The sequence below is a fragment of the Manis javanica genome, chromosome 8 (assembly GCF_040802235.1).
Source record: "Manis javanica isolate MJ-LG chromosome 8, MJ_LKY, whole genome shotgun sequence".
Lineage (NCBI taxonomy): Eukaryota > Metazoa > Chordata > Mammalia > Pholidota > Manidae > Manis > Manis javanica.
Window position 1 is genome coordinate 90,215,304 of NC_133163.1, and position 26,611 is coordinate 90,241,914.

Here is a 26,611-nt window from a genome sequence, read left to right on the forward strand (position 1 = left end):
GTGCGGGTGGGTGTCTCTTCTGTTTTCATCTCCTTTGGGTATATTCCTGGAGGTGGGATTACTGGATCATACAATATTTCCATTTTTAATATTTTGAGGAACCCCCATACTGTTTTCCATTGTGGCTGCACCAGTTTGCATTCCCACCAACAGTTCATGAGGGTCTCCACATCCTCACCAGCCCTTTTTATCACTTGTCTTCTGAGAGTAGCCACTCTAACAGGTGTGAGGTGATTAATCTTTGTGGTTTTGATTTGCATTAGTGACGTTGAGCACCGTTCCATGCCCCTATCGACCATTTCTATGTCTTCTTTGGAAAAACGTCTATTGTGTTCGTCTGCCCCTTTTCTCATTGGACTGTTTTCATTTCTGCTATTGAGTTGTCCTTTAGTAGCCACCTTCCTCACTCCCACCCTCTCCTTGAAACCTGGCAACGCCTCCTCTGTTCTCCAGTTCTGTAATTTTCTTGTTTCAAGGATGTCACATAAGTAGAATCACAGGGTATGTAGCCTGTGGGATTGGCTTTTTTCCACACAGTATAATTCTCTGGGGAGGCACCCAGCCTGCAGGGGACAGTAGTTGTTGGTTTTATTGCTGAGTAGTATTCCATGCCACAGAAGTCCCTTGTTTCACCTGGTGTAAGCTGTTTGGGTTCTTTCCAGTTTTTGTCTATTAACAGAAAGCTATAAAATTCATGTACAGACTTTTATGTGAAACTAAGTTTTCATTTTTCTAGAATAAATGCCCAGGAGTGCAGTTGTGTGTGTGTGGTAGTTGCAGGTTCTTTTTTTTTTTTAAGAAACCACCAGATTCCAGCCTGGCTGTACCACACTACATTCCTACCAGCAATATGTGAGTGACCCAGTCTCCTCATATCCTTGGCAGCATTTGATGTCACTCTTTTATTTAGCTGTTTTTATAGATGTGATGGTTAATTTTATGTGTCAACTTGGCTAGGCCATCGTGCCCAGCTGTTTGGCCAAACATTACTCTAGATGTTTCTGTGAAGGTACTTTTTAGATGAGATTAACATTTACATCAGTAGACTTTGAGTTAAGCAGATTACCCTCTCTAACACATTGAAGGCTTTAATGGGAAATGACTGGCCTCCCTGGAAGAAGAGGAAATTACCAGGGGATAGCCTTTGAACTTGAACTACAACATCAGCTCTTCCTGGGTCTCTAGCCTACTGGCCTACCCTGCAAATTTTGGATTTTCCAGCCTCTATAACTGCATGAACCAGTTCCTTAAAATCAGCCCCCCTCTCTCACTCCCACGCTCCCTCCCTCCCTTTCTTTCTCTCTCCACACACCCATCCCATTGGCCTTTTCTCTGGAGAACTCTAAATAACACAGATGTTTATTTCAAGGTGATGGTGGAGCTGCCGCTGTAAATAAGGAGGTTGGGACAGAGGCCTCTAATAAGGTGACATTTGAGCCCAAGCCTGAGAGAACGACAGCAATGAACCATGTATATATGGGGGGAGAGAGGGTCAGGAGCACATTGGAAAGTAATTCTTATTTCCTCCAGTCTTACATATTTTATCAGCTTCATTTGTACAGAAAATGGTAGTAAATTAAATTGGCAAAGGAAAAACTCTCCACTGCTTGGTTCCTGGCTTTCTTCTGGGGTAGAAGTGGTTTCTTTCTGACACAGTAGAAACTGCCTACTTTTCCCAGCTTTCCTTAAAAGAGCTTTATTAGAAGAATCTTGGAGTCTAGACCACTGTTTTTCAACTTTAAATTGAAGTATATCCAGTGAATGCCACAGCTTCTATTGTAATAAAAAATACATTAACATCCCCCAATAACAGCTGTGGTTTCTTTGCATTTACTGTCTGAGAGAAAGGTGAACCCCAAGTGAACTAACTTTATATTCTTGTGTACAGTGATTTCTATTACTGTTTACCACCCTGGTAAGTCCCTTTAGAAATAAGAATTCTTAAATCGCTTCATTGTAATTGAGGAAAAAGAAATTTCGGAGTTGTGGTCCTCGTGCGCAGGAGCTTGGCACTCTTGACCTCTTTGGGGATGAGGTAGTCAGTTGATGTGCACTCCCAGAAACCTTTGTTCTATTGATTTACCAAGCCAGGTACAAAATGGGGTAGGAGAAAGTAGCTTCCAATACTCACATAAAGAATGTCTGAGAGGGGGCATTTTTCCTTCTGGCATTATCTGTGAATGCTTCCTAAGTGCAAGTGAAATGCTTTCCAAGAGTTGGTCAGCCTCCTACTGGTCCATTACTAGCAGGGAGTTAGTGAAGCCTCTCAATATTTGCCTGTGTACCCCAGTAGAGTATTTTCAGTATGCTGTAAGAACTGATAGAAGTTCTCATGTTAGCAATGGTTATTCTCTGTCATTATGTAGACAGGTTGTCTAGTTGGAAAGGTAGTTTTTACTTTCATGTAGTCTTAAATATTTTGTTACATTTATTTGTACAGGAAAATATTTTATTGGATTTAGTATACAGAAAACTGACAATAAATTGAATAGAACTACAGAAGAAAAGTGAAGCTCTTTTATCTAGATAGTGATTTGTCTTGATAGCAACACAAGGAGAAGAGTCCTGTGAAATCTTTTTCCACTGTGATTTTATCATGTACCTAATTCAGAATATGTCATACCAGATGAATGTGTCCACTGTAAGTGGGGCTCTTCGTGCCTGCATGTTTTTCTGTAATCTCTCCTTTGGGCCGTATCTTCCCATTCTTTGATCATTTGTGGTTGATTTTCATCTACGTGTTTAGGTGATGATATTTGAACTGGCTTACCACGTGCAGTCATTCCTCAGCGAGAATAATAAGCCCCCTCCCAAGTCTTTTCATGAAGAAATGTTGGAAAGACAGGCTCAGGAGGAGCAGCGGAGGCTGTTAGAGGCCAAGCAGAAACAGGAGCAGGAGGTGAGACCCTTGTCACTATAGGCGGGCAGTCCTGAGGACTGCCAGCTTATGTATGTTTTTACTCTCTCTCTCTCTCTCTCTCTCTCTCTCTCTCTCTCTCTCTCTCTCTCTCTCTGCCTATACACTTACCTTTATTTAAGTTTTGCTCAGCCTTTGATTCAAGGAACTGTGGATCTGTGTGAGAGGAGGCCCTAAGAGTAACTGAGAAGTGAGTGGTTCCCTCCCAACAAATACCAGCTGCCCTTAGAACCCTTAGTCCAGGTCTTTAAAGAAAAGAAAAAAAAAAAGTCACTCTAACCGAGCTTCTTGTGGCCTTTTGGCACTAGCAAAGCTGCGTAGGAGTTCACTGAATTTCAAGGGCAATTTTCTTCTTCACTCTGTGGGCCATGAATCTCATGTCAAATGGACAGCACAAGCCGAAGACTGAACTTCTTTATGTTCACTAACCATTTGTATTTTGCCCCTAGTCTGTTTGCATGAGGATAAACATGCCTGTGTTATTTTTTAAATCCTTTAATCAAAGATAGTATACATATCTAAATTTCCTTCTTGATTTTAACATAGGTTTTCTTTTTAGTCTTTTAATCAACGTTTCTAGAATGTATTTTAGCTGCTAATATAAGTTATAAAAAGGGGTTTTTATAAAAAACTTGTGGGTTATAAAAACAAGAGTCTAAGGTGTTTTTCTCCCCAGACGTATCCTAACATATTAATTAAATAATCATTCTTAAATGATTTATAATATTTCTTTAAGTGTATTTTAACTACTTACATATAGTAAGTTCTGTCTGTGAATTATCTCTTTTGTTAGATTCATCTGTTTCTTCCTGGAGTCTCTACGCCACTCTTTGAATTATTGTATCTTTATAATGTTGTAGTACCTGAGAAGTCAAGCCCCCCATCCCTTTGTCTTCCATTATTCTGTTTTTCCTTCAGCCATTCTCACCCAGTCATTCTTACAGATGAGCTGTAGGGTTGTTTTCTCAAAATCAAAACCAAACAAATAAGCCCTCTGCCCTAAACTTGCATAGTAAGAATTGATATATTAATAGTACTCAGGAATTCCTATTTAGGAATTCAGCAATATTCATATTCAGAAATGTTTCTCCACTTATTTTTTATCTCTTGGTGAGGCTGTCTAGTTTTCTTGGTATAGATGTTACTGTTTCTCACAGTTACTTCTGGAGTTTTGTTTTTCCTGCTTTTCTTTTCTTCCTACTCCTGGTAGGTTCTTTTCTTTTTCTTCATTTTGTTCATCCTGTGTTTATATTAACACTCTCTTTGTGGGTCCCATTCATTTAGTTTAGCCCAGTTTAATTTTTTAGCCCATTTTTATTTAATTGTTTAGCCCAGTTATCATTTAGAGTTTAAAGTTCCTTATTGTCATTGTTCTTAGGAAGGCACCTTTTTATTAGAAAATAGTGAATATTTAGCAATCTTGTTGCCAGAAGGTTGGGGTAGGTTTTTTCACTTTGTATTATTGCTATTACAGTTTTTGGTGGGTCTCTAGTTTTGGTTTTGATATTTACAACCTGGAATTTCAGGCGACTAAAAAACACCGTTTTTCCCTACTTAAATTCAGGCCAAATTGAGTAATAGATACATAAATCAACTGGATGGAGACAAAGATACCACTTTAATGCTGAGAAAGCTGATTGGAGAATGTGCTGGAGGTCTGTGGTGGGTGGCGGTGGGGCCTGTGCCATGGCTCCCGCAGATCCAGGCACTCCTCCAGATCCAGCACACCTCCTCCAGGTTGGCCTCATACCTGGTTTGGAGGCTGAGTCAGGCATGGGGAGAAGTGAAAGGCCAAGGTAGTGGCCACCCTTGAGTGTAAGTCCCTCCCCCTGGCAACAGGAAGAAGGGGAGCAAAACCCCCTCTTGAAACCTATTTAAATGGGAATGCCTACTGCATAAGAACTCTGATAAACCTGATGTCACTACAGTTTGTACTAAGGCTCTGTATGTTTAGGCCTCCTGGGAAAGGAGGGCTTGAATTACTGAAATTCAAAAGTTTTTTTGTGAATTTAGAATTTATAATGGATGGGTTTCAGAGACTGGATTTGATGCTGGTATGATTTATTTCAGCAACGTGAAATCCTTCATGAGATTGAGAGAAGGAAAGAAGAGATAAAAGAAGAGAAAAAAAGGAAAGAAATGGCTAAGCAGGTACTCTATCAATTCTGTTGTACTAAAAGAGTACATTTCACTAAACATAGTGTGTATTTATTTCCATTGTTATTTCCCCCTCCTATGTTACTGTCAGTAGTAACGCTTAAAATGAAGCACTAAAAAAAATCCCGCAAATATCATTTATTGTGTATTTTAGATCCATCAAAGAGGAAGCAAAATTTAGAGATACCTATAGAGGACTTAGGCTTATGGAACTACAGTAGTTTATCAGGTGAGTTGAGGGAGAAAAGAGTTTGAAGCTTTGATTATTAACTGAACTGGAATTATTACTTGGAAAATAAAACTAATTGTTCATACTGAAGAGTGAATGGAAGCCATATGAATCTCCCTGAGATTTTATTCAGTGAAGAAAAAGGATTCAGGGGAACAAGTTTATAAAGTAGTGGAAAAAATAAAGCCCTTTTTTCCTTTATTTTTCATGAGTCCAGTTCAGTCAAAAAGCCAGTAACACGTGTGTGGAGAAAATTTTACTCATTCTCTTTTATAGCATGATGGCATTTCAACTTAAGGGGAAAGGTGTAGCAGGAAGAAGCATAGACCCATAGAGTAGCACCTGTAGAAAAAGCCTTGGTTTTTTTATTGCCTATTTCTGAGACCTTGACAGGTGATGCCCTCTGTGACTCATTTTTTTCATCCCTCCAAATGGGGTGAATAATGTCTGTCTCATATAGTAATTCCCACAGGTAAGTGTACTGCCCTCTGAAAATATGAAGCCATATGCAAATGGGGGTTGATACTATTCCCACCCCCTCTCGTGTCTTATGTCTGATCTGCCTTCCTGTCAACACTCTGCTCTCTCCTTGATTGCTTCCTGCTGCTGATCACTTCTTGTTCTTCTCCCTAACTTTTCACACATATTCCAAGATTCTAAGCATTTTCATTTATAAAATCCACATTATCTTGAAACAGTAACCTGACCTTCAGTTCTTGAGCCAGTACCGTTTTAGACCTTAAATTTTTTAAAGTTGAGTTCAACTTTGTTACGTTTCAGTTTTTAGGTTAAATAAAATTTGTGCTCTCTACTGAATTTATACATTTGTGCCATGATTGTCTTCCATTTACTTTTTTGTAAATGTTAAAGTAAAAAATAGGTCTTACTTTTCTTTTTTCTAGGAACGTTTGGAAATTGCTAGTCTGTCCAACCAAGATCATACTCCTAAGAAAGACCCAGGAGGACGCAGAACAGCTGCCATCCTGCATGGAAGCCCTCCTGACTTTATAGGAAATGGTAAACATCGGACCAACTCCTCTGGAAGGTCTAGGTAAGTCCCTGGGATTTCTGATCTGGAAGGTGAAAGATGCAGAAGTAATAAATCGACCTGTAGTGAAATTTGATGGACTTTTCGTATAATTGCTTTAATAACTTTTTCAAAGTCTATATGTCTTAATATATTAGTTAACAATGCAAAACAAAACTATCATTTAACATTCCCAACTATTTTTGATGACACCAGTTTTATAGCTCATTCCCTTCTAACAGCCTATAGCACTTCATAGTCTTGCCTCCAGTGAACTTTGAGCTGATTTTTAACAATCTAACCAGTTAGTGATTCAAAATTTTTTCTTCCATTGGAGTCATCATCCAGTCAAATTTCACACTCTATGTGTTTTCAGTCCGTAACTCTGTCAGTCCCATTACAGATGTGAGGAGTGTGCCCAAATGGGCATAGGTGTAGAAGATCCTTTGTGTGAGAACGAGAGCCCCGTTTGCCGCCAGGGCTCCCTCCCTGCTGCTGCCCCCTCGCGGCAGGTGGGCTTGTGGTCCGTCCCTTCCACTTGTGAGTGGGTGTCTGATTAACTAGTGTAGGTATTATAATTCCGCTTCCTTATGTGCTTAAACTCTTTCATGAGCTAAGCAGCACTTAAAGCCAAGACTTCTTCTATGTAAAGAAACATTTTAGATACCAGACTAAAGACACACATACACACACACACACAAACTGTATGTATATAGAGTTTGTTTATACAAAGAAACCATTTTAGTTCTTTCCCTAATCATCTACTTTAAAAAAAAATAGCTTGGGAATCATTTTGATATTAATGTTTAACCACCTATTGTTGAGAAAAATGTTTTCTTGAATACTGTTTCTGGTAACAATTCCATTTTAAGATTATAACTTCTTACATTACAGATTATATTTGCTGCTGGGCAACATAGTTTGAATTTATCAGTATTTCACTAGGAAATAGTTGACAAGTTCCTATTGTGATGTAAATAGCACCAATAAATCAATGCTATGAAAAAGTTTTTTTGATATATGAAAACTTAATTTTTTAGTTTAAACATTTCCAACTTTGTGGCTAACTGTATAAACAATGAGTCCAAGATTAGACTTACTTCCGAGTTCAGAATGATTAGCAAGCTTATTTACTAGGAAAGATGGGAAATTCTCCTCTTGACATAAGTAGGACAACTTTTTATGTAATGCTTACAGAGTGACATTTGTATGTTTTGGGTGGAACAGCATTCCATGAGCATCCAAAAAGGAACGTGAAAAGAAATAGTTTTCATCTATTGTTTGCCAAAGTTGTAGCGCATATGCCTCCTGCATAGAACTCTGGCACTATGTTGCCTACTGACTAAGAAAGAATGAATCTTTCTTAAAGTACAATGTACGTGCTTCTTTGGTTAAGAAATAAAAAGTCATTGCTACACCAAGTACTCCTGATTCTTTTTCTTCCTTGCTCTTCGCTGGTCCTTATGGGTTGGAAAAATGAAATAATCTAAGTGTTCCATTTTATTCTTTCAGTTAGTAGATACATTTATTAGAGTTAGTAGAGATGATATTACCATATTGTTAGCAGGCAGGATTTGAATTGGCTGTGACTGAAAGCAATAAAATCTAGAACCATGTTCATTCATTCAGAAGATAATGAGCACTTACTAAATGCCAGACACTGGAGCCTTGAGGATTCAATAAACAAGATCAAGAAGAACTCTGGTTTCTTGTGGAGCTTATTTATATTCTAGTTGAAGGAGACTGTCCACAAGCAAACAAGAAAATGTCAGGTAGCAATGAGTGCTCTACCGAGAATTAAAATAGGCTGTGTTGAAGAAAGATGAGATAGCTAGTTTAGATTGGGTGTTTGAAGGAAAGAATGCGAGGACTGGATCTTGAATGACTAAAGGAGAGTGACTGTAGATGGGGGGAATACCGGATCTGGATGATGAGAAGGAGCCAGCCATGCAACTGAAGAGCAGCTGGTGCAGAAGACCTGAGGCTGCCATGGGCTGGTCATGCACAGCGCTCATCGAACAACAGGACAGTGTGGCTAGAATCAGTGGGCATGGAGAGAGTGGTTCAAAGGGGCTAGGTAGGGGCAGGTCACAGGGGGCTTTGTTGGTCAGTCAGGAGTTCAGGTATAATGCAAAGTCTTTGGAGGTTTTAGGCAGAAATAGGATATCATCTGCTTCACACTGAGAGTTCTTCCTGGCTGTCTGGGGAGCAATATAGCAGGGGAGCAACAGTAGAGGAGTGGTTTTCACATCTCATTTCATACCTCTCCCCTCTCCCCCACACTCTGTGCGTTGTAGCCAAGTAATTGTTCAGTCCTTTGAGCAGACCAAGCTCCTTCCCATCACAGCCTCTGTATCACTTCTCCTGGGATGCCCTCCCTCTGGCACTTTGCATGGCTGGCTCCTTATCATTCAGTTCTCCCTTCAAATGTGACCTCAGAGTCGCCTTCCCTGAGCATCACCCACCCCACTTTCCGGCTTCATCACTTGTTCTCCAATTCTCTGTTTTATTTTTCTCCAAAGCACTGACCACCAGCTGAATATCTTACCTCTTTTTTTTTAGTCTTTCACCTTTCTTGGGTATGTAAAGGCCATGAGGGCAAGGACCTCAGCTATGTTTTCCTCAGCACCTAGAGCAGAGCCTGGCAGACACAAAGCAGATGCTCAGTAAACATCTGATAAGGGAGGGAGGAAGGAAAGACAATAGAAAGAAAGGGAGAAACTGTCTTTTTGGAACTTTTAGGGTCACAGCCTCTTTAACAGGGACAACTTTTCTTTTTCTGGAGGGTCTATAAAGACTCGCTAAAGCTTTAACAAAACGTTTTCACTGCTTCAAACAAGGGAAGAGAGAATGGAAAACCTTACTATTCTAGCAGAAAGGACTTAAAGGCCTGACACTCAAGGGCCTGGCCTCTTGGCCCAGCTTTTTTGTCGAGTCTTTGCCTTTGTTGGAGAGCTTTATATTCTTTGTCCTTCTGGTTGTCTTTTTCCCCCCCAGGAGGATTTACTTTTTTTTTTTAATGGAGGTAAATTCCAATTGCATACAGCTAACCATTTTAAAGTATACAATCCATTGTTAGGTTGTCATTTGTAAAGTGCAGATAGAGTCCTCCCCACTCCCTGCCTTTTTCCCACAAATCTCGTACTTCACAAATGGGTGCTTTGAACTATTGAGGAGAAGCTGGAAAAAGTCTCTGTACAGTGGTTCATGTAGAGAATTATTTTCACAGATTTAGGCTTGCCTTCTTTGCAGGTTGCTAAAGGATAGGCCAGAATCCGGGATATATCATCTGTTTCTACCATCAGAAACATCAGTTGCCTCCTAGTTTGTTTTCCTTATCCCAAAACTAGGTTTGGTAACTGCTGGCTATTCATCCTTACACAGAAGAGATAATTAAGAGTGTAAGACATGGGGTTCCCTCCATTCTCCCCAGAAAGCTGGGAACCACCAAAGCATAAAGGGTGTGAGAAGGAGAAGAGGAGGTCCCTGAAACATTTCCCCAGACCTGTGATCCTCCATTGTTTGCTGTTTCTCAAGTTGGTTCCAGGGAGGCATAGACTTGTTCACCTCAAATTAAAGTGTCAGGAATTCTTATTAACTATATGTCCACAAGATTCCCTGAATTTCAAATCAAGGGCTTAAGAGGTAGGATTTTCTGTGGCACGTTGGTGGATTAGGCAGGCACGACCACCCTAGGCCCCGTATGTCTCAGCTGAGACTCCCCTTTCTCTGCCTCATCCCAACCATCTACACCATTGGCCATGTGAGCGGGAAGCAGTCTTTTGGATGGGAGCCAAATTCTCAAGTCCCCACTTGACAAATGCCACCCATCTGCTTGCTTCGTGGCTTCTTAATTTTTTTTAAGTCATCTTTTCTTCTCTTTTGAGGTATCAAGGTCCTGAATGCCTAGTTTAGTCTTCTAAAATTGAATTCTGTCTAGTTCTCTGCTGTTTGTAAGACCTACTTAATATTATTTGGCAATTTTGTTTAAAACACACTTTATCCTTGTGTACTGCTGCAGCTCCTTCAAAAAACTGATAATATTGGTAATGTTTTTGATTATATTGCAAACCTCCCCATGAACATTCTATAATCTAGAATAGATCATTGACAGTGAGACTGTTGATGCTTCTAAATACTATTTTTTTTACATTAGGTTGGCTGTTTCTGGTGGAATTTAGAAGCTGTTTTACACATGAATGGATTAGGTCCCAAAAGACTGTTCTAAACCCAATTCTTGATGAGTCCAGAGTAGACAGTCTGAACACCCAATGTATACACATCTTTTGGGTGAAAACAGGAGACATGAATGACTGGATTTTGCCTCTTTATTCCTTCTCTTCAACTCTGTGTGATTTACTTTTCATCCTTCAGAACTGTTTCTGCTGTCACATGATCTGATCTATCTGATGCAGCATGTACCGAAGTGTTATTTTCTTGACACTTTCACTTTTTAAGTTGTCTCTATTTTTATTTCAATCCTAATGATACGATACATCTTTTCTTACTAGAACTCTTAACATTCTCACTGTGTTTGTACTTAACAGTTACAATGGGGTAATTAATATTCTAAAACACCTTAAAACGAAACATTTACACACTGTAAACTGAATAACATACAGAGACTAAATATAAAAAAGACTAAATTGAAGGTTAGCACCATCTATGGGAGGGGGCAGAGCCTATGTCAAAGTGCTTCTAACAATAAGCCTGGCATATCATTTTAAACCTTCATTTTCATCCTTTTCTCCATAAATTTCACTGTGCCCCTGGTTGCACAAATAACCTTAGAAGTAGTAATTTAAATAGAACTGCAGTGTATTAGCCATTGCCTAGTGTTTAGAATATGTGGATGCATGTGGGGTATGAGAAACTCAAATCATAATAGGTCTCATCAGCAGTGCCAGGAGGAAGGTGGGGAAGGGGAAGATAACGTAGGCCTGGAGGTAGAGAGGCCAGTTAATAACAGAGTGTGTCCAGGAGAAAGTTGGTGATGACCTGAAAGGGGCAGGGGGACTGGGGAGGAGAGGGTGGTACTCAGGGATCAGTTAGATGTAGGAGATCCAGGAGCTCAGGGAGACATATTTGACCAGTGAGACAGAATGGATGACAATGCCGCCAAAATAACCAAAGGGGGAAATCAGATTGCGAGTGGGTAGGAGGGAGGTGGCAGACTGGCGCTGCAGTGGGATGAGGAGTAAACAGAAGGTGCAGAAGTGGAGACAGCAGGTGTAGAGGTTTGAAAATGAAAAGCAGGAAGGAGTGGAGGCACAAGATTGAGCAAGAGGACTGTGGACACAGGAGAGATTTATAGACTGAGGGGAAGGAACCAGTATAGAGGGACAGATTGAATTACAAGAGAAAGGGACTAACTGGGACCAGGATTCCAGAGGAATGGAACTGAGGGACAGGGTAGCTATCCTTCCTCAGAGTCTGGGAAAAAGAAAGAATGGTACAGATGCCAGGACCTTTAGAGGTGGAACAATATAGAAAGTGTGGGCTTCACTATCCATTGCTTCATGTTCTCAGTGAAAGAAGAAGTCAAGATGATGCTTAGAGTGAGAGGGCTGCTTTCACAGATTCAGGGACAGATCTGCCCATGTCCCTCATCAAAGCATTACACATAAGTGTCCAGTTGTAGCCGTCAAGAGCTCTCTTCTTGCCATTTCCCTGGAACCCCATCTCCCGATTTATTTTTTCATAATGATCTAACTTCCCAGCTGTTGCTCCCCACTCAGGAAAAAAAAAAGCAGAAAAAGGGAAATTGGGGAGGAGGAGAGGGTGGGCGTTGAGCATTTTGGAGGTCATGAAGGGGAAGGGCACAGAGCACCCGCCAAAGACACGTAAGAGAATGAACGCGCATTCAAAGGTGGCCCAAGGGGACAGGGGATCTGTAGCACTCCTGCCTTTTGCAGCTTTCTCTAGATGTGCATGTGCAGAGGAATGAAGAGGTGTGCGATCAGTGTGGGATTGAGCTAAATCACTGCTGTGGAACTTCTGTGATGATGGAAATGTTGTCTCTAAGTGTTGTCCATTATGGTGGCCGCTAGCCACTTGTGGCTACTGAGAACTTAAATGTGACTACTTCAGTAGAAGAACTGAATTTTTTTTTAACCAAATTTTTGTATGCTGTACTTTCATCCCTAGGTCTAAACATGTTGTTGCAAATGGCAAGATTTCATTCTTTTTATGGCTGAGTAATACTCCATTGTATACTTACATACTACATCTTCACCCATTCACCCAACATGGACATGTAGGTTGTTTATATATTAGCAATTGTAAATAATGTTGCAGTGAATATAGGAGGGCATACAGCTTTTCAAATCAGTGTTTTTGTTTTCCTTGGGTAGATATCCAGAAGTGGAATTACTTGGTCTTATGGTATTTCCATTTTTAATTTTTGAGGAACTTCCATACTGTTTTCCACAGTGGCTATACCATCTTACCTTCCCACCAGCAGTGCACAAAGGTCACCTTTTTTTTGACATACTCACCAACTCTTGTTATTATCTTTCAATACTAGTCATTCTGACAGGTATGAGGTGATAACTCATTGTGGTTTTGATTTGCATTTCCCTGATGATTAGTGATGTTAGTATCTAATGATCAGCATCTTTTCATGCATCTGTTGGCCGTCTGTATGTCTGCAGGTCCTCTGTCCATTTTTGAATAAGATTATTTGGGTTTTTTGGTGTTGAATTATATGAGTTCTTTATATATTTTAGATATTAGCTTCTTATTGGATATATTACTAGCAAATATATTCTCCCATTCAGTAGGTCACCTTTTCATTTTGTTGATGGCTTCCTTTATTGTGCAGCTTTTTTGTTTGATGTAGTCTCACTTGTTTATTTTTGCTTTTGTTTCCCTTGCCATGGAAAACATGTCTAGAAAAAAATTGCTAATGTTGACATTCAACAATTTACTACGTATGTTTTCTTTTAGGAGTTTTATAGTTTCAGATCTTATATTTAGATCTTTAATCCATTTCAAGTTTATTTTTATGTAAGACAGTAGTACAGTTTCATTCTTTTGCATGTAGCTGTCCACTTGTCCCAGCACCATTTACTGAAGAGACTGTCTTCCCCATTGTGTTTCCTTGCCTCCTTTGTCATATATTAATTGACTATATAAGTGTAGGCTTATTTCTGGGCTCTCTATACCTCTCCCATTGATCTGTGTATCTGTTTTCCAGTACCATACTATTTTGATTTACTATAGCTTTGTAGTATAGCTCAAGAAGAGAGTGCTTGATACTTTCAGCTTTGTTCTTCCTTCTCAAGATTGCTTTGGCAATTCACGGTCTTTTGTGGTTTGCTACAACCTTAGGATTATTTCTTCTAGTTCTTTGAAAAACGCTATTAGAATTTCGATAGGGATTGCATTGAATCTGTAGATCACTTCGGGTGGTATGGACATTTTAGCAACATTCTTCCAATCCATGAATATGGAATACCTTTCTATTTTTTTGTGTCTTCTTCAATTTCTTTCATCAGTGCCTTATAGTTTTTAGAGTATGGGTCTTTCACCTCCTTGGTATTAATGCTAAAATGCTTCTTGAGTATTTAATTTTCTTTGATGCAATTGTAAATGAGATTGTTTTCTTAATTTCTCTTTCTGTTAGTTCATTATTAGTATGCAAAAGTGTAACATAATTCTGTATATTGATTTTGTATTTTGCAACTTTACTCAATTCATTTATTAGGCTAGGACGTCCAGTACTATGTTGAATAAAAGTGGGGGGAGTGGGCATCCTTGTCTGGTCCTGATCTTAGAGTAAAAGCATTCAGCGTTGCACTGTTGAGTATGATGTGAGCTGTCGGCTGGTCATATATCGCCTTTATTATGCTGAGTGAGTGTGTATCCTCTGTACCCACTTTGTTGAACATTTTTATAATGTATAGATGTTGAATTTTGTTAAGTGCTTTTTCTGTATCTGTTGAAATGACCATAGGCTTTTTATCCTTTGTTAATGTGGTATATCACATTGATTGATTTGTGAATATTGAATCAAAGAACTGAATTTTTAATTCAATTTCATTTTAATTAAATTTGAATAGTTACCTGTGGCTAGTGACTACCATATTGGACAGCACAGATCTAGAGTTAGGAGTCTGTAGAGTTCATGTGGAAAAGATCTCAGTGGGGAATGGAGGGAGTTGAATGACTTAACCTATTAATCTTCAACTCAATTTCCGGTAAAGAAATATGTTAGACAGTGAATGGGCTAGTAAACAGGAGAAAATGAAGCGGTAAGAATTCCTATGTTGATCTTAAGTTAAAGAAAAAATCATTGTCCAAATTTATTTTTAAGGCGAGAACGTCAGTATTCTATATGTAGTAGTGAAGATTCTCCTGGCTCTTGTGATATCCTGTATTTCTCTGTGGGTAGTCCTGATCAGCTCGGGGTGCACAAAGGGAAATGTATTGGTGAGTAAACTAGCTAAATTTCTTTAAATTATTCTAACAACAAAAGTTAATCATGAAATAATGGGTAGAATAGACACTACATCTAGACCAGCATAGTCCAAGGAAGACTACCCCCTTTCTTTCTGACCAGAGTGAGAAGTCACTCAGATTTCCCCCACTATAAGATGCAAATAAAAACTTAGGCTGTTGGAAATATTGTTAGCATAAAGATAATTTAAATTTTGTCATGATTATAATTAGTCAAGCTTTTGAAACCAAATGGTTGAAATACGATGAATCAGTAGAATTTCGTGTCATGTGCATCTGTTCCTGATAAAATATGTGCAACAGACTAAGTTCTAATGTCTGTGATGTTTAATGACTGCATTTCATTTTCATAAGGGGATGTCCATCTACTTTGCATTTTCCTGCTTGGCATATTGTACCTGACCAGGAAAATCACTTTCTGTATATCTTATTTAGCAGTTTTATATACAATGGCTATTTGGAGTGAAGCTTGTTATACAATTTGTTATTTGAATTGTTTACATCATAATCAAGTTTTCAGTATCTATTTTCTTTGCCTTGAGCATACATCTTTTATCAGTCATACAGACATAGTCACCAGCTGGTGTAAGAGATTACTTACATATAGTGTTTGGCAAGCAAGTTTAATTTTCAATGCCATGAATATTCTTACCAGTGATAACAGATAGCCATATTATCTAAATAGAGTTTGCGTTCTCTTGGTGTCTTTTTCATTCCTCTCTAAGGAGATATAAATAATCAGGGTACTCACCAGGAGCAGGCAGCAGATAGGAGGGAGAAGAAACCAAATACCTGAATAGTCTATCTATGAACTGGACACTTAAATTTGGCTGACTGAAAGCAGTCTGGACCGTGAGGATTCTGTGTATACACAGAGCATGCTGTATGCAGATAAAGCAACCATGGGCAGGTTCAAGACCTTGACAGAGCTGACTGGCTCTGAACCAGAAACTGTCCTTGACTCAGAGATATTTCAGACTCATGAACTGGCAAGTCATAGCATAGGGGTAGAGGGGAGAGGAAACTAGAAGATTAGGCTAGTTGTACGTAATTACCAATGTTTTAGCCTTAGGGGGAAAAACCCTCATGTCTGAAAATTTGTCAACTAAAGGAAGCCACCTGTGGAATGTGGCTGGGGAATAATCTGGGGAAATCAGGAAGGCAAATTAGTCCAATTGCTTATTCCCTTAACTCTGTCTTTTACTCTCACAGGTACTCATCAGGCAGATTCACCTTAGTTAATACCCTCATTAGGAGACACATTTTCAATCTGGACTTTTTTTAGGAAACCACCAAATAAATTATTTATTTTGCTTTCTTACAACAGGTCTAGTTTTTAAGATATGTCCTAATTTTCTATGAAATATTTTTTATAAAAGATCAACTAATTAACATTTGTTTTTCAATTTGAAGCTGTCAGAACTAGAGAGAATGGAGAACTTCCTTATGGATAAAGTATTGTAGAAGCTGTGTAAATGATCATTATTAGCACAGAATAGAGGACCACAGTTCTTTTCGCAGCATATTTTCCCTCGGCCTCATTGCGGTATGTTTTTTTGTCTCTTTTATTAACCCCATCATTCAAAAGTGACAAAAGGAGGGTGGCGGTAACAAATTAGAATACAAAGAACCCCAACCAGCAATTATGAAGTACCCATCTAGTTCCAATTGTGGAGATACATACTGGAAGACATTGTACCATATAATGCATAAATTTAATTAGATTTATATAATAACATCATGAAAATTTAATATTATGTCTCCAATGTATACTGCTTAGAGCCCACATTCCACAGGTGGCTTCCTTTAGTTGACAAATTTTCATACATCAGGGTTTTTCCCCCTAAGGCTAAAACATCGGGAATTACTTATGACTAGCCTAACAGATCATTTTAATTAAAACTTCTTAAATCGTCAGCATTTCTACAAAGTAAAAACTGCTTCTCAAAAAGTCTGGGTGAGCTAGTTCATCCACATTTCTCCAAGGTTTTTGCTAAAACTATATACTAAGAGAAAAAGACAGAATACTATATATATCACAGGTTCTTGAATGGGGGCAATTTTGTTCCCAAGGGGACACTTGGTGATGTCTGGAGACATTTTTGATGGGTTAGGGGAGGGGTGCTAATGACATCTAGTGGGTAGAGGCCAAGGATGCTGCTGAATACCTTACAGAGCACAGGACAGCCCCTTTCAACAAGAGATTTTCTGGTCCAAAATGTCAATAGTGTCAAGGGCCAGAAACCCTGTTATATATGCTATGATTTGGTAAATTAGAAAAAAAGGGTGGGGGGGAGAGGGAACTAGAAAAGAAATAAAACAAAGTGATGATATTGTGGGTGATATTTTCCTCCACTTCCAATTTTTGGGTAAGTTTCTAGTATAGTCTTAAGTGAAAATAAAGATTTTTATAAAAATTTACTGTTACAGCAACTTAGCTCTGCCAGGTACAAGGAGAAACCATATGCCTGTCACTACATAAAACATGTCTCCTTTTAGCTTTAAACTCTCATTCTGTTTCCTTCCCTCAAAACCATTGGCCAGTTTGTATTTATTCAATATATTCAAGTCTTATATTTAGAAAACCATTGATGTATTCAAATTTCCAAATTACTAAAAATTGCTTTTACTGTGCACACAAATCTACACTGATGGAGTAATCTTGATGGAGTGTTCCTATTTCCAGATTCCTTTGATCACATTAGCTGGTATTTACACTCTCACGCCAGTACGCATAACCATCAGAGGAGAACCAGTTATGAAAGTAACACTGTGAATACTGGCTGGTAGAAGAAAACACTGGTCTGATACTACAGTCTCATTGTTGATTCTTGTCTCTATAAAAATTAATATTTCAGGGCACCAAGTGTATCACTGAATATTAAAAATTGGTTACAAAAGAACATATATTACATGAAATCATTTCTTATTGTTAGCACATAGTATCAGCTGTTGAGTGAATGAATATACATCCCCTCTATTTTAACCACCATAGAAAATGTACCAATGAGATTTGATTATGTTTTCTTTCAATGTGCAGGCAGTGATGAGCAGCTTGGAAAATTCGTTTACAATGCTTTGGAAACAGCCACTGGCAGCTTTGTCTTGTTGTATGAGTGGGTCCTTCAGTGGCAGAAAAAAATGGGTCCGTTCCTTACCAGTCAAGAAAAAGAGAAGATTGATAAGTGCAAAAAGCAGGTAGGCGTCCAAGATGGCTCACTGAGCAGAAAGCAGAACAGCTCTGCATTTGACTGGTAACAAAGAGGGAATGGTATGAAGTATCTTTAACCAGAGGGGGCAATAGGGGGAGACCAGAATCTTTACCAGAGTTTTGTCAGCCCCCTGCTGCCACTTTCAGAACTTTCAGGACCTGGTCAGAACTTCTGCAGCTGCTTTCTTTGCCTCCTTTCTCATCCTTTATTAGGGCATAAATGGCCATCTTTCACTGGGACTGAATAGTACTTGATTATGGTGCCTTTTGTAGTCTTTGAAATACTGCTTCAAAACTGAATTTTAGAGGACTGGAGAATTTTAAGTTAATATACAATAGTGAGTTTAAGGAGAATATTTCATATTCATATTGCAATGTAATGTAATAGGCTATAAAACAGTGGGTAAAAAATTGTGTTTAGAAATGTGTATTTTTGATAGAAAGAAAAACAAAGGAAATACCCTGAAATCATAACAGTTGTCACTGGTTGGTGACCAGGTAGATAATTTACAGGTTTTCAGTTTTGTGCTAGTGCTTATTAAAATTTTGATAGTACATCTGTAAATCAGGAAAGATTATGTTTAAACTAAGTTTTCTTTCTTCTGGTGGCCATATTATAAAAATTGTTTTTTTTACATTTCTTTTTATTGAGCTATTGTTGATATACAATATAATATTAAATGCTCATCCTGGTAAGTGTAGTTAACATCTGATACCACACAGTTATTACAATGTCTTTGACTGCATTTCCTATGCTGTACTTTTCATCTTTGTGACTTATTTTGTAATTGGAAGTTTGTACCTCTTCAGCCCCTTCACCTACTTCACCCATCTCCCCAGCCTCCTTCCCTATAGCAACCACCAATTTGTTCTCTGTATTATGAGTCTGTGTCTGCATTTTTGGTCATTTGTTTTATTTTTTTAAAGATTCTATGTAGTGAATCTCGGTGAAACCATCTGGTATTTATCTTTCTCTACCTGACTTATTTCACTTAGCATAATACCCTCTAGGTCTATTCATATTGTTACACATGGCAAGATTTCGTTGTTTAATGTCTGAGTAATATTCCATTGTATATACATACATCTTTTTTATCCACTCATCTACTGATGGATGCTTCGTTTGCTTCCCTGTCTTGGCTGTTGTAAATAGTGCCATAATGAACAGAGGGGTACATATATACATCTTTTCAAGTTAGTGTTTTTGTTCAAAAGAAATTGCTTTTAAAAGCTGTTCACTAATTTTATAGTATTTGTACACTAGGCTTTGAGAAAAAGAAGTTGAAGATCAACTAAATAGCTCCCATCTTTATGAACTATTAGGTTGACCATGTAGTTTAGGGGAGGATTCAGTTTTGACCATATTCCTTCTGTTCTACTGTGAAAGTACATTTTCTATTAAATACTTCACTTCTGAAGTATTTAATACCAGTTAATGCTGACCAACTCAATATTATCTTACTGGTTTTTTTCCCTTACCAGATTCAAGGGGCAGAAACGGAATTCAGTTCACTGGTAAAATTGAGCCATCCAAATGTAGTACGCTATTTTGCAATGAATCTCAAAGAACAAGATGACTCCATCGTGGTGGACATTTTAGTGGAGCACATTAGTGGGGTCTCCCTCGCCGCACACCTGAGCCACTCAGGCCCCGTTCCCCTGCATCAGCTTCGCAGGTATGCAGCTCAGCTCTTGGCGGGCCTCGACTATTTGCACAGCAATTCTGTGGTGCACAAGGTACTGAGTGCCTCGAATGTCTTGGTGGATGCAGAGGGTGCCATCAAGATCACGGACTACAGCATTTCTAAGCGCCTAGCAGACATTTGCAAGGAGGATGTGTTCGAGCAAACCCGAGTTCGTTTTAGTGACAGCGCACTCCCTTATAAAACGGGGAAGAAAGGGGATGTTTGGCGTCTTGGCCTTCTGCTGCTGTCCCTCAGCCAAGGACAGGAATGTGGAGAGTACCCTGTAACCATCCCTGGTGACTTACCAGCTGACTTTCAAGATTTTCTGAAGAAGTGAGTATCATTGAGATTCTCTCTAATAGCATTTTACTCCTGTACTTTTGAGTGTGCATGAATGTGCTAAATATCTAAGTGATGTGTATAAGCTCGAAATTGAGGAACAGGGTTAGAGGTAGTCCTTTCTTCTCCCAGTTCTCTCCAAGCCATACCTGTTCTGTTTTCTGGCTTATGTTTTTCATTCCCAAAACTCCCATATTCTCTTAAATTCACTTGGGCTGAATAAAAGATGTGCAAACCAGTGTTTGGGCACTGCCTGCAGTACTGTAGGGAGTCCACAGAGATTGCTATGGGGAGAAAGGCCCCACCCAATATTCCAGGTGGAAGGCCCTCTGTCTGCCTTTGCTCCTGGTTCCTAAGGGGTCAAAGACAAGGTGTCTTATTTAGAAAACAGCTTTAGGAGTGCAGTCCTGCCCCTTGTTCTTCATTCAGCCAAGACAGAATGCAAATGGCTTCCTTGCTGTAGTGAGAGGATTTGGGGCACCTGTAAATTACAGTGCATGTTTAATTCTAGAGCCAAGTTTTATCCACACTGAGAGGTTTTCCTTGGGCCTAAAGTCTTTGTCCAGGTCCTTCACCTCAGTGTTTTCTAGTTGAGCATTGCCTGCCTTCTCAGTCCAAGTCAAACCTAGGTTCTCTCAGTTTCTCTGTTAACTGGGATGCAAGATCCCTTCAGCCTGGGTTTTTCTAGATGCTCTCCTGGTCCAGCCTCCTGCACAGTTGACCTGCACTGTTTTTTTTTCCTTTCTGATACTCTGTCATTGTTTCTTGCTTTCTTTTTCCCAACCATTTGTTTTTATCTACTTCGTCCACTCCCTGCATTTCTTTTCCTATTCTCAGCTATCCCAATTGCCATTTGCCCTGGTCCATATTGTAATTTCCTGTCACCCATTATCTTACCCATCACCAGAGTGAAAGTAGCTGCACTTTAAAAAAGATTCTGTGCACCATAAAACAGAAGTAGACATGATATACATGAAATTGTGGAAGGGGGCAACTTTGATTCTTTATGCTGTGTTCTCTCCTTAAAATATGTAAACATCTTAAGATTTCTAAAGAAGTCTTTTATGATTTCTCTTAAATGCAGTAGGACTTTAAAACTATTTACACGCACTCTGATGAGGAGGTTGGCTGAAATAACATCAGGGGAAATACAGTGGTAGAACCACTGATAGAAAGGTTCTTTTTATTCTTCAAAATGTCACCTCTAGCCTTCTACCCTTTCTTATTGATAAAGGATAATTTAGCGAAGTTAGCAATAGTGTTATGTATTTTTAAAAACAACACTGAAAAGTTTAAGTGGAGCATGTATTTCCCATTTAATAGCAAAATGACAGACTCGGTAACTAAAACTTTCCTATTTTCTTAGAGAATAGCTCTGTGCCTTGTCAGTTTTGAACTTGAGATCAGCACTATTTGTTGTGCTGTCAGCAGGGATGTCCTTCAGACTGCTTTGTGTATTCCTCTCTTCCTAGAGTGGTTGATAGACTGCGTGAGTAAGAGGGAGCTGCACAGTATGGTTCTACTACTTTGGCTGTCCAGCCCCAGAGAACAAAAGAAAAAAAAACATTTTCACAAAGAACACAACCTCAGCAACATTCATTTGTAACTATACTTGTACTTATTTAGTGGTTTAAAGCTGGACCTAGAATTTGTCCCTGCTACTTATGGCCACTAGGATGTCAAAATTACTGGCACAGAGAATTTCTTTTTAACTGAGATCTTGGTGGCTATAAAATCTCATAAAGGCAGAACTCACTCTGCGTGTGCTTTAAAATTTTCTTGATTCAGTTTATGGTAATGCTCATCACATTGACTGACACATTTGAGTTAAAGTTGATGATGTTCTTCAGAAGCCCCAAAGGGCATGTATAGGGATGTTCACTGCATCATTTTTGGTACTAGTGAAAAACTGGAAATAACCTAGATGCCCAACAGTAGGAGAATGAGTATTTACTGTAAATACATTCTGGTAAGTTCAAAAAGATTTTTAAGTACTGGCTTAGAGAGATACCTAAAACACATGGTATGTTACTGTGATTTATAATAAATATATGCAGTTGACCCTTGAACAACATGATTTTAAACTGTACAAGTCCACTTATACATGAATTATTTTCAATAAATATATTAGAAAAATTTTTGGAGATTTTGACAATTTGAAAAAAACATTTTCTTCAGCTTAGTTTATTGGAAGAATACAGTATGTAATACATATAGCATGTAAAATATGTCAGTTGGTTGTGTAGTCATAACCACATAAATGTTAGGTAAGGCTTCTTGTAGACAGGCTATTAGTAGTTAAGTTTGGGGGAGTCAAAAGTACGTCTGGATTTTCAGGTGTGCTGGGGCCAACACTGCTAACCTCCACATCATACAAGAGTTTCAGGCCTGGATCTCCTAAAACGACTGGAATATCCTAAGTGATTGGAGCGGCCAGATGTCTGTTGTTATATTAGTGAGGTGACTTTAGAAGTATGTGAAGATGGGGGCTGGTTGCCAGGGTTGGAACTTTCCTGGAGGGAGTGGCTTTCAGGACCTCCCCAGAGGGAAGAGGGCCTGGAGGTTGGACTGCCCTCCAGTGGCTGATGATTCAATCTACTGTGCCTATGTAATGAAGCCTCCATAAAAACCCAAAAGGAATGGGTTCAGAGAGCTTCCGGGTTGATGAACACATGGAGGTGCTGAGAGAGTAGCACCTAGAGAGGGCGAGGAGGCTCTGTGGCCTTTCTCCATTCTTGCGCTGTGCAAGTCTTCCATCTGGCTCTTCCTGAGTTACATCCTTTCATAACAAACCCATGATTAGTAAATAAAATGTTTCTCTGAGTTTAATCAAACCAGGGGTTTGGAACCTCTGATCTATGCAGCTGGTTGGTCAGAAGCACAGGTGTGAATTAAATGAGAGTTCCTGTGGCCAGGATTCTCACCTGGCCCTGGTTGGCTAGCTCACTACATACGTGTGGGCAATACGTTGCTATTGACTCTATATAAAGAGCCCTGCCCAGTGCTCTGGGTGTCACAGTGGCATGGCTACAAGGCTGCAGGAGAACAGAGTAGAGGCTGGAGTGGTGGCAACGCTGAGGACAGAGGCCCAAAGGATGGCCGTGCAGGTAGAGAGGCCCAGAGGCAGAGCCCAGCTTGCTGAATGCAGACTCACTCTAAGTGGATGAGATTTTAGTGACTGACCTACCACCTGGAAATAAAGTTGGGTATAACCCTTTTACCCCAGAAACATTCTACTGTCATTTCTTTGGTCACACTGAATCCATAGTGAACTTGTCCAGGGCTGAAACCCATTGGCAAGACAACAGGGAACAGCATGGACTTGGGATTGGCATCTGATGAGGGTGGGTGGCAGTCTGAATGGGCTGAGGGCCTTAACCTGTGAGACCTCATGCTGTCTCCTGGGAGATAGTATCAGAATGGAGTTGAATTGTAGGGCACCCAGCTGGTATTGGAGAATTGCTTGAGTGTAGGAAACCATCCCCCTTCACAGTGGAGTTGGGTATAGGACCTTTTACGTGGTCAAATGAAAAGGAAAACAAGTTGAAGAATAGTATGTGCAGGATGATGTTTTTAAAAAAAATCAATATCCACAAACAAAATGAAACCTTTTGTTTGTATGGTTGTCTCACCTGAGGGATTCAGCCCCAGGTAAATTCACTATGGATTAAGTGAGACTGAGAAATGACAACCAGAACATTCTTGGGGTAAAAGGGTTTATTACCTGCCTTTATTCTCCCGGCGATAGGTTAAGCTCTAGAATCACGTCTGTATCCAACAGTCTGCAGGCATGTAATCCTCCTTGTCCCTGCCTCTGCCCAGAGTACTGGGCAGAGCTCTTTATATAGTGACTCAGTCAATAACAGCTCATTGCCTGTGGATGTGGAAGCAGTAGCCTAGCAGCAGGCCAGTTACAACGTCAGGTAATTTAGGGTCAGGTGAGGATCCTGGCCATAGGAACTTCCATTTTCTCCCCAATGGTTGTGTGTGTATATATGTTAAATGCTTAGATACAAGTCTGGAATGATACACATTAGAGGGAGGAGAGGAATTGGATTGAGGTAGGGGTTTGGTTAAAGACTTTATCATTATCAGTAATGTTTTAATATTTGCAAGGAGAAGGTATTTGTTTTACTGATATAATTAGAATGTATATTTAGGGGAAAAAACAGCATGTTAAACAAATGCTTTTACTGCATCTTTTACCTTTTCAAGGTATGAAATTAGGAGTGCTTTGCTCTGTAGTGCTGTGACAGAAATAGTGTTACTCTTTATAACAGTTGCTGTTACCACTTTATAGGTATGGGTTTTACGTCCAGAATTCACAGTGGTTGTTGATTCTTTTCAATACATTGTTTATAATTGGGTCAGGTGCTACCAAGCCCTGCTTGCTCCTTGTGTCATTGTTACAAAAGCCAAGCAGTTTAGATTATTTAGAAAAGTGGACTGTGTTGGATTGAAACCACCCGGACAGTTTACTTAAAGCACAGATTACTGGCTAAACCCCCAGAACTGCTGATTTGCCAGTACTGGGCTGGAGTAGAATTTGTAGGTCTAACAAATTCCCAAGTGATACCGATGCTGCTGATCCCGATATGAGAACCTCTGGTTAAAGGTGTGGCTTTGTTTTCATTCCTTAAGGACATTAAATAGTAAGTTAGTAGATTCAAGGAATAAGACTTAAATTATGTGATAAAATATGGGACTCTTAAAAAGTAATTCTTCATTACCAAGTTACTTCCTACTATAATGAACAAGCTGCATCTGAAGTTTATCACCGGCCACCATCTGATTTGCTTTTTCTTTAGAAAGCTTCTTTTATGGCTAGGCCCCAGAAGGGCTTAGGTGTGGCAAGTCATTAAACAATTAGTGTTGGTCCCTCCCCGCCTCTGACCCGCAGATAAGGGAGGAGACACGATGAGATATGGAAGATCTGAAAGGACCAGCCAGGGGACTTGAGGCTTAACAGCGCAAGAGTGGTGCTGAGAGGGCACCTCTCATATTTATTGATCAAATGGTTGTTAACAACAATAAAATTCTGTATAGAGAAAAAAAAAAAAAATTCTGTATAGAGGACTCAATACACAATCATTAATCAACCCCAAGCCTAACTCTCAACAGTCTCCAATCTTCTGAAGCATAACGAACAAGTTCTTACATGGTGAACAAGTTATTACATAATGAACAAGATCTTACATGGTGAACAGTGCAAGGGCAGTCATATCACAGAAACTTTTGGTTTTGATTACACATTATGAACTATAAACAGTCAAGTCAGATATGATTATTCATTTGATTTTTATACTTGATTTATATGTGAATCCCACATATTAGCCACAGTGAACATTCATAACCTACTTTTGCTGTCTTAGACTTTAAAAATATTGTTACATGAGGGTCTTTCTACTTCTTGATACTGTACTTTTTCTGATTTCCCACTTATACCTGGTAATCAGCATGTAAATCCTGCAGGAATGTTTATTAACTTAAATTCACTCATGAGTACCTTTTGGCCCATAAGTAGTAGCATGAATTCTCTAATGTTCATCTTTAAAAAATAAACCCACAGTAAATACCTTGGATGAACTAGCTTAGTGTTTGTTTTCTCTGTTGCTGAGATTCTTTCTTCCCTCCACTGAGGTGTGTTTGCTTGGATGACAAGGAAAGATGGAGTCCTCAGCAACTATTAAAACACAGCTTTATAAATCCTCAGCCAAAAATGCCTTTACTGGAACAGAGTCCTGAAGGTGAGTCTGTTATGATTCTTTTTTGATAGCCTGGCATAAATTACTGTGAAAGTATACATAAACCTAAGACTGGAAGGGATGCATGGATCATCTATTTGCTTTATTTTACACTGAGCTATGCATAAATACATTCATTTAATGTGTGCTGTGTGCATGAAATGTTCTGCCATCCTGGTCTCTCCAGTCTCTACTGATGGAGTGTCCATTGGTATAGCCTCTTAATGTTTGGAGACCCTTCTTGTCATGACCCCCTTCACTGCCATATAACTTCGTTTCTCTGCTGCTACTCAAGGAGCAAATGAAGGGAGCTCAGTGGAGATGAGGATGGATCAGCAGGTGAGGTGTGGGTTCTGCCTCTGTTGTGCAGTCATTTCCTTACCCTCTGTCTCAGTTACCCCACCTGTAAACTGGGGCCATTATAGATTTCTGCCTACTTTAAGGAGGACGAGGTAAGGAAAAGTAAGTCTGCTGGGTCAGAGGTACTTTTTCAAACTAGTGACTGGGGCCCCCTTCAGTGCTTGCGTCACTGTTGAATACTGTAGCTCTTCCTGCATTTCTAACACCTCATTTGCCTCTCTTGTTTTATCTCAGATTCTGGAGGACAAGATTGTGTTGAGACTGTTATCCCTAGCAGCCAGCTCCCCAGCGCGGCATTCTTCAGTGAGACACAGAGACAGTTTTCCCGGTACTTCATTGAGTTTGAAGAATTACAGCTGCTCGGCAAAGGAGCTTTTGGGGCTGTCATCAAGGTGTGTGTGGTGAACTTGTCACCAGTCCCTTTCAGAAGAGCTCCTTCTCTTTTCCATTCTGTATTCTTAGGGACTTCTGTTTTGAGAGCA

General features: G+C 39.4%; 1 protein-coding gene across 9 annotated transcripts in view; it reads left to right on the plus strand.

Moving 5' to 3' along the window:
- Nucleotides 1-26,611, plus strand: part of EIF2AK4 (eukaryotic translation initiation factor 2 alpha kinase 4) — an 88,354-nt gene that overhangs the window by 12,395 nt on the left and 49,348 nt on the right. For 8 of the 9 annotated variants that reach the window (XR_005061440.2, XR_005061439.2, XR_005061443.2 and 5 more), the window contains 8 exons: nt 2,747-2,899; nt 4,988-5,068; nt 6,206-6,354; nt 14,648-14,763; nt 17,831-17,988; nt 19,484-20,019; nt 25,666-25,772; nt 26,364-26,521. Coding sequence is in view for 3 of the 9 variants with exons in the window: in XM_037018775.2 (XP_036874670.2) it covers nt 2,747-2,899; nt 4,988-5,068; nt 6,206-6,354; nt 14,648-14,763; nt 17,831-17,988; nt 19,484-20,019; nt 25,666-25,772; nt 26,364-26,521 (1,458 nt within the window). In the remaining 6 variants the exon portion in view is untranslated. Of the gene's footprint in view, nt 1-2,746; nt 2,900-4,987; nt 5,069-6,205; nt 6,355-14,647; nt 14,764-16,205; nt 16,337-17,830; nt 17,989-19,483; nt 20,020-25,665; nt 25,773-26,363; nt 26,522-26,611 lie in introns of those variants that run through there. The other variant, XM_037018779.2, reaches the window with a different exon arrangement.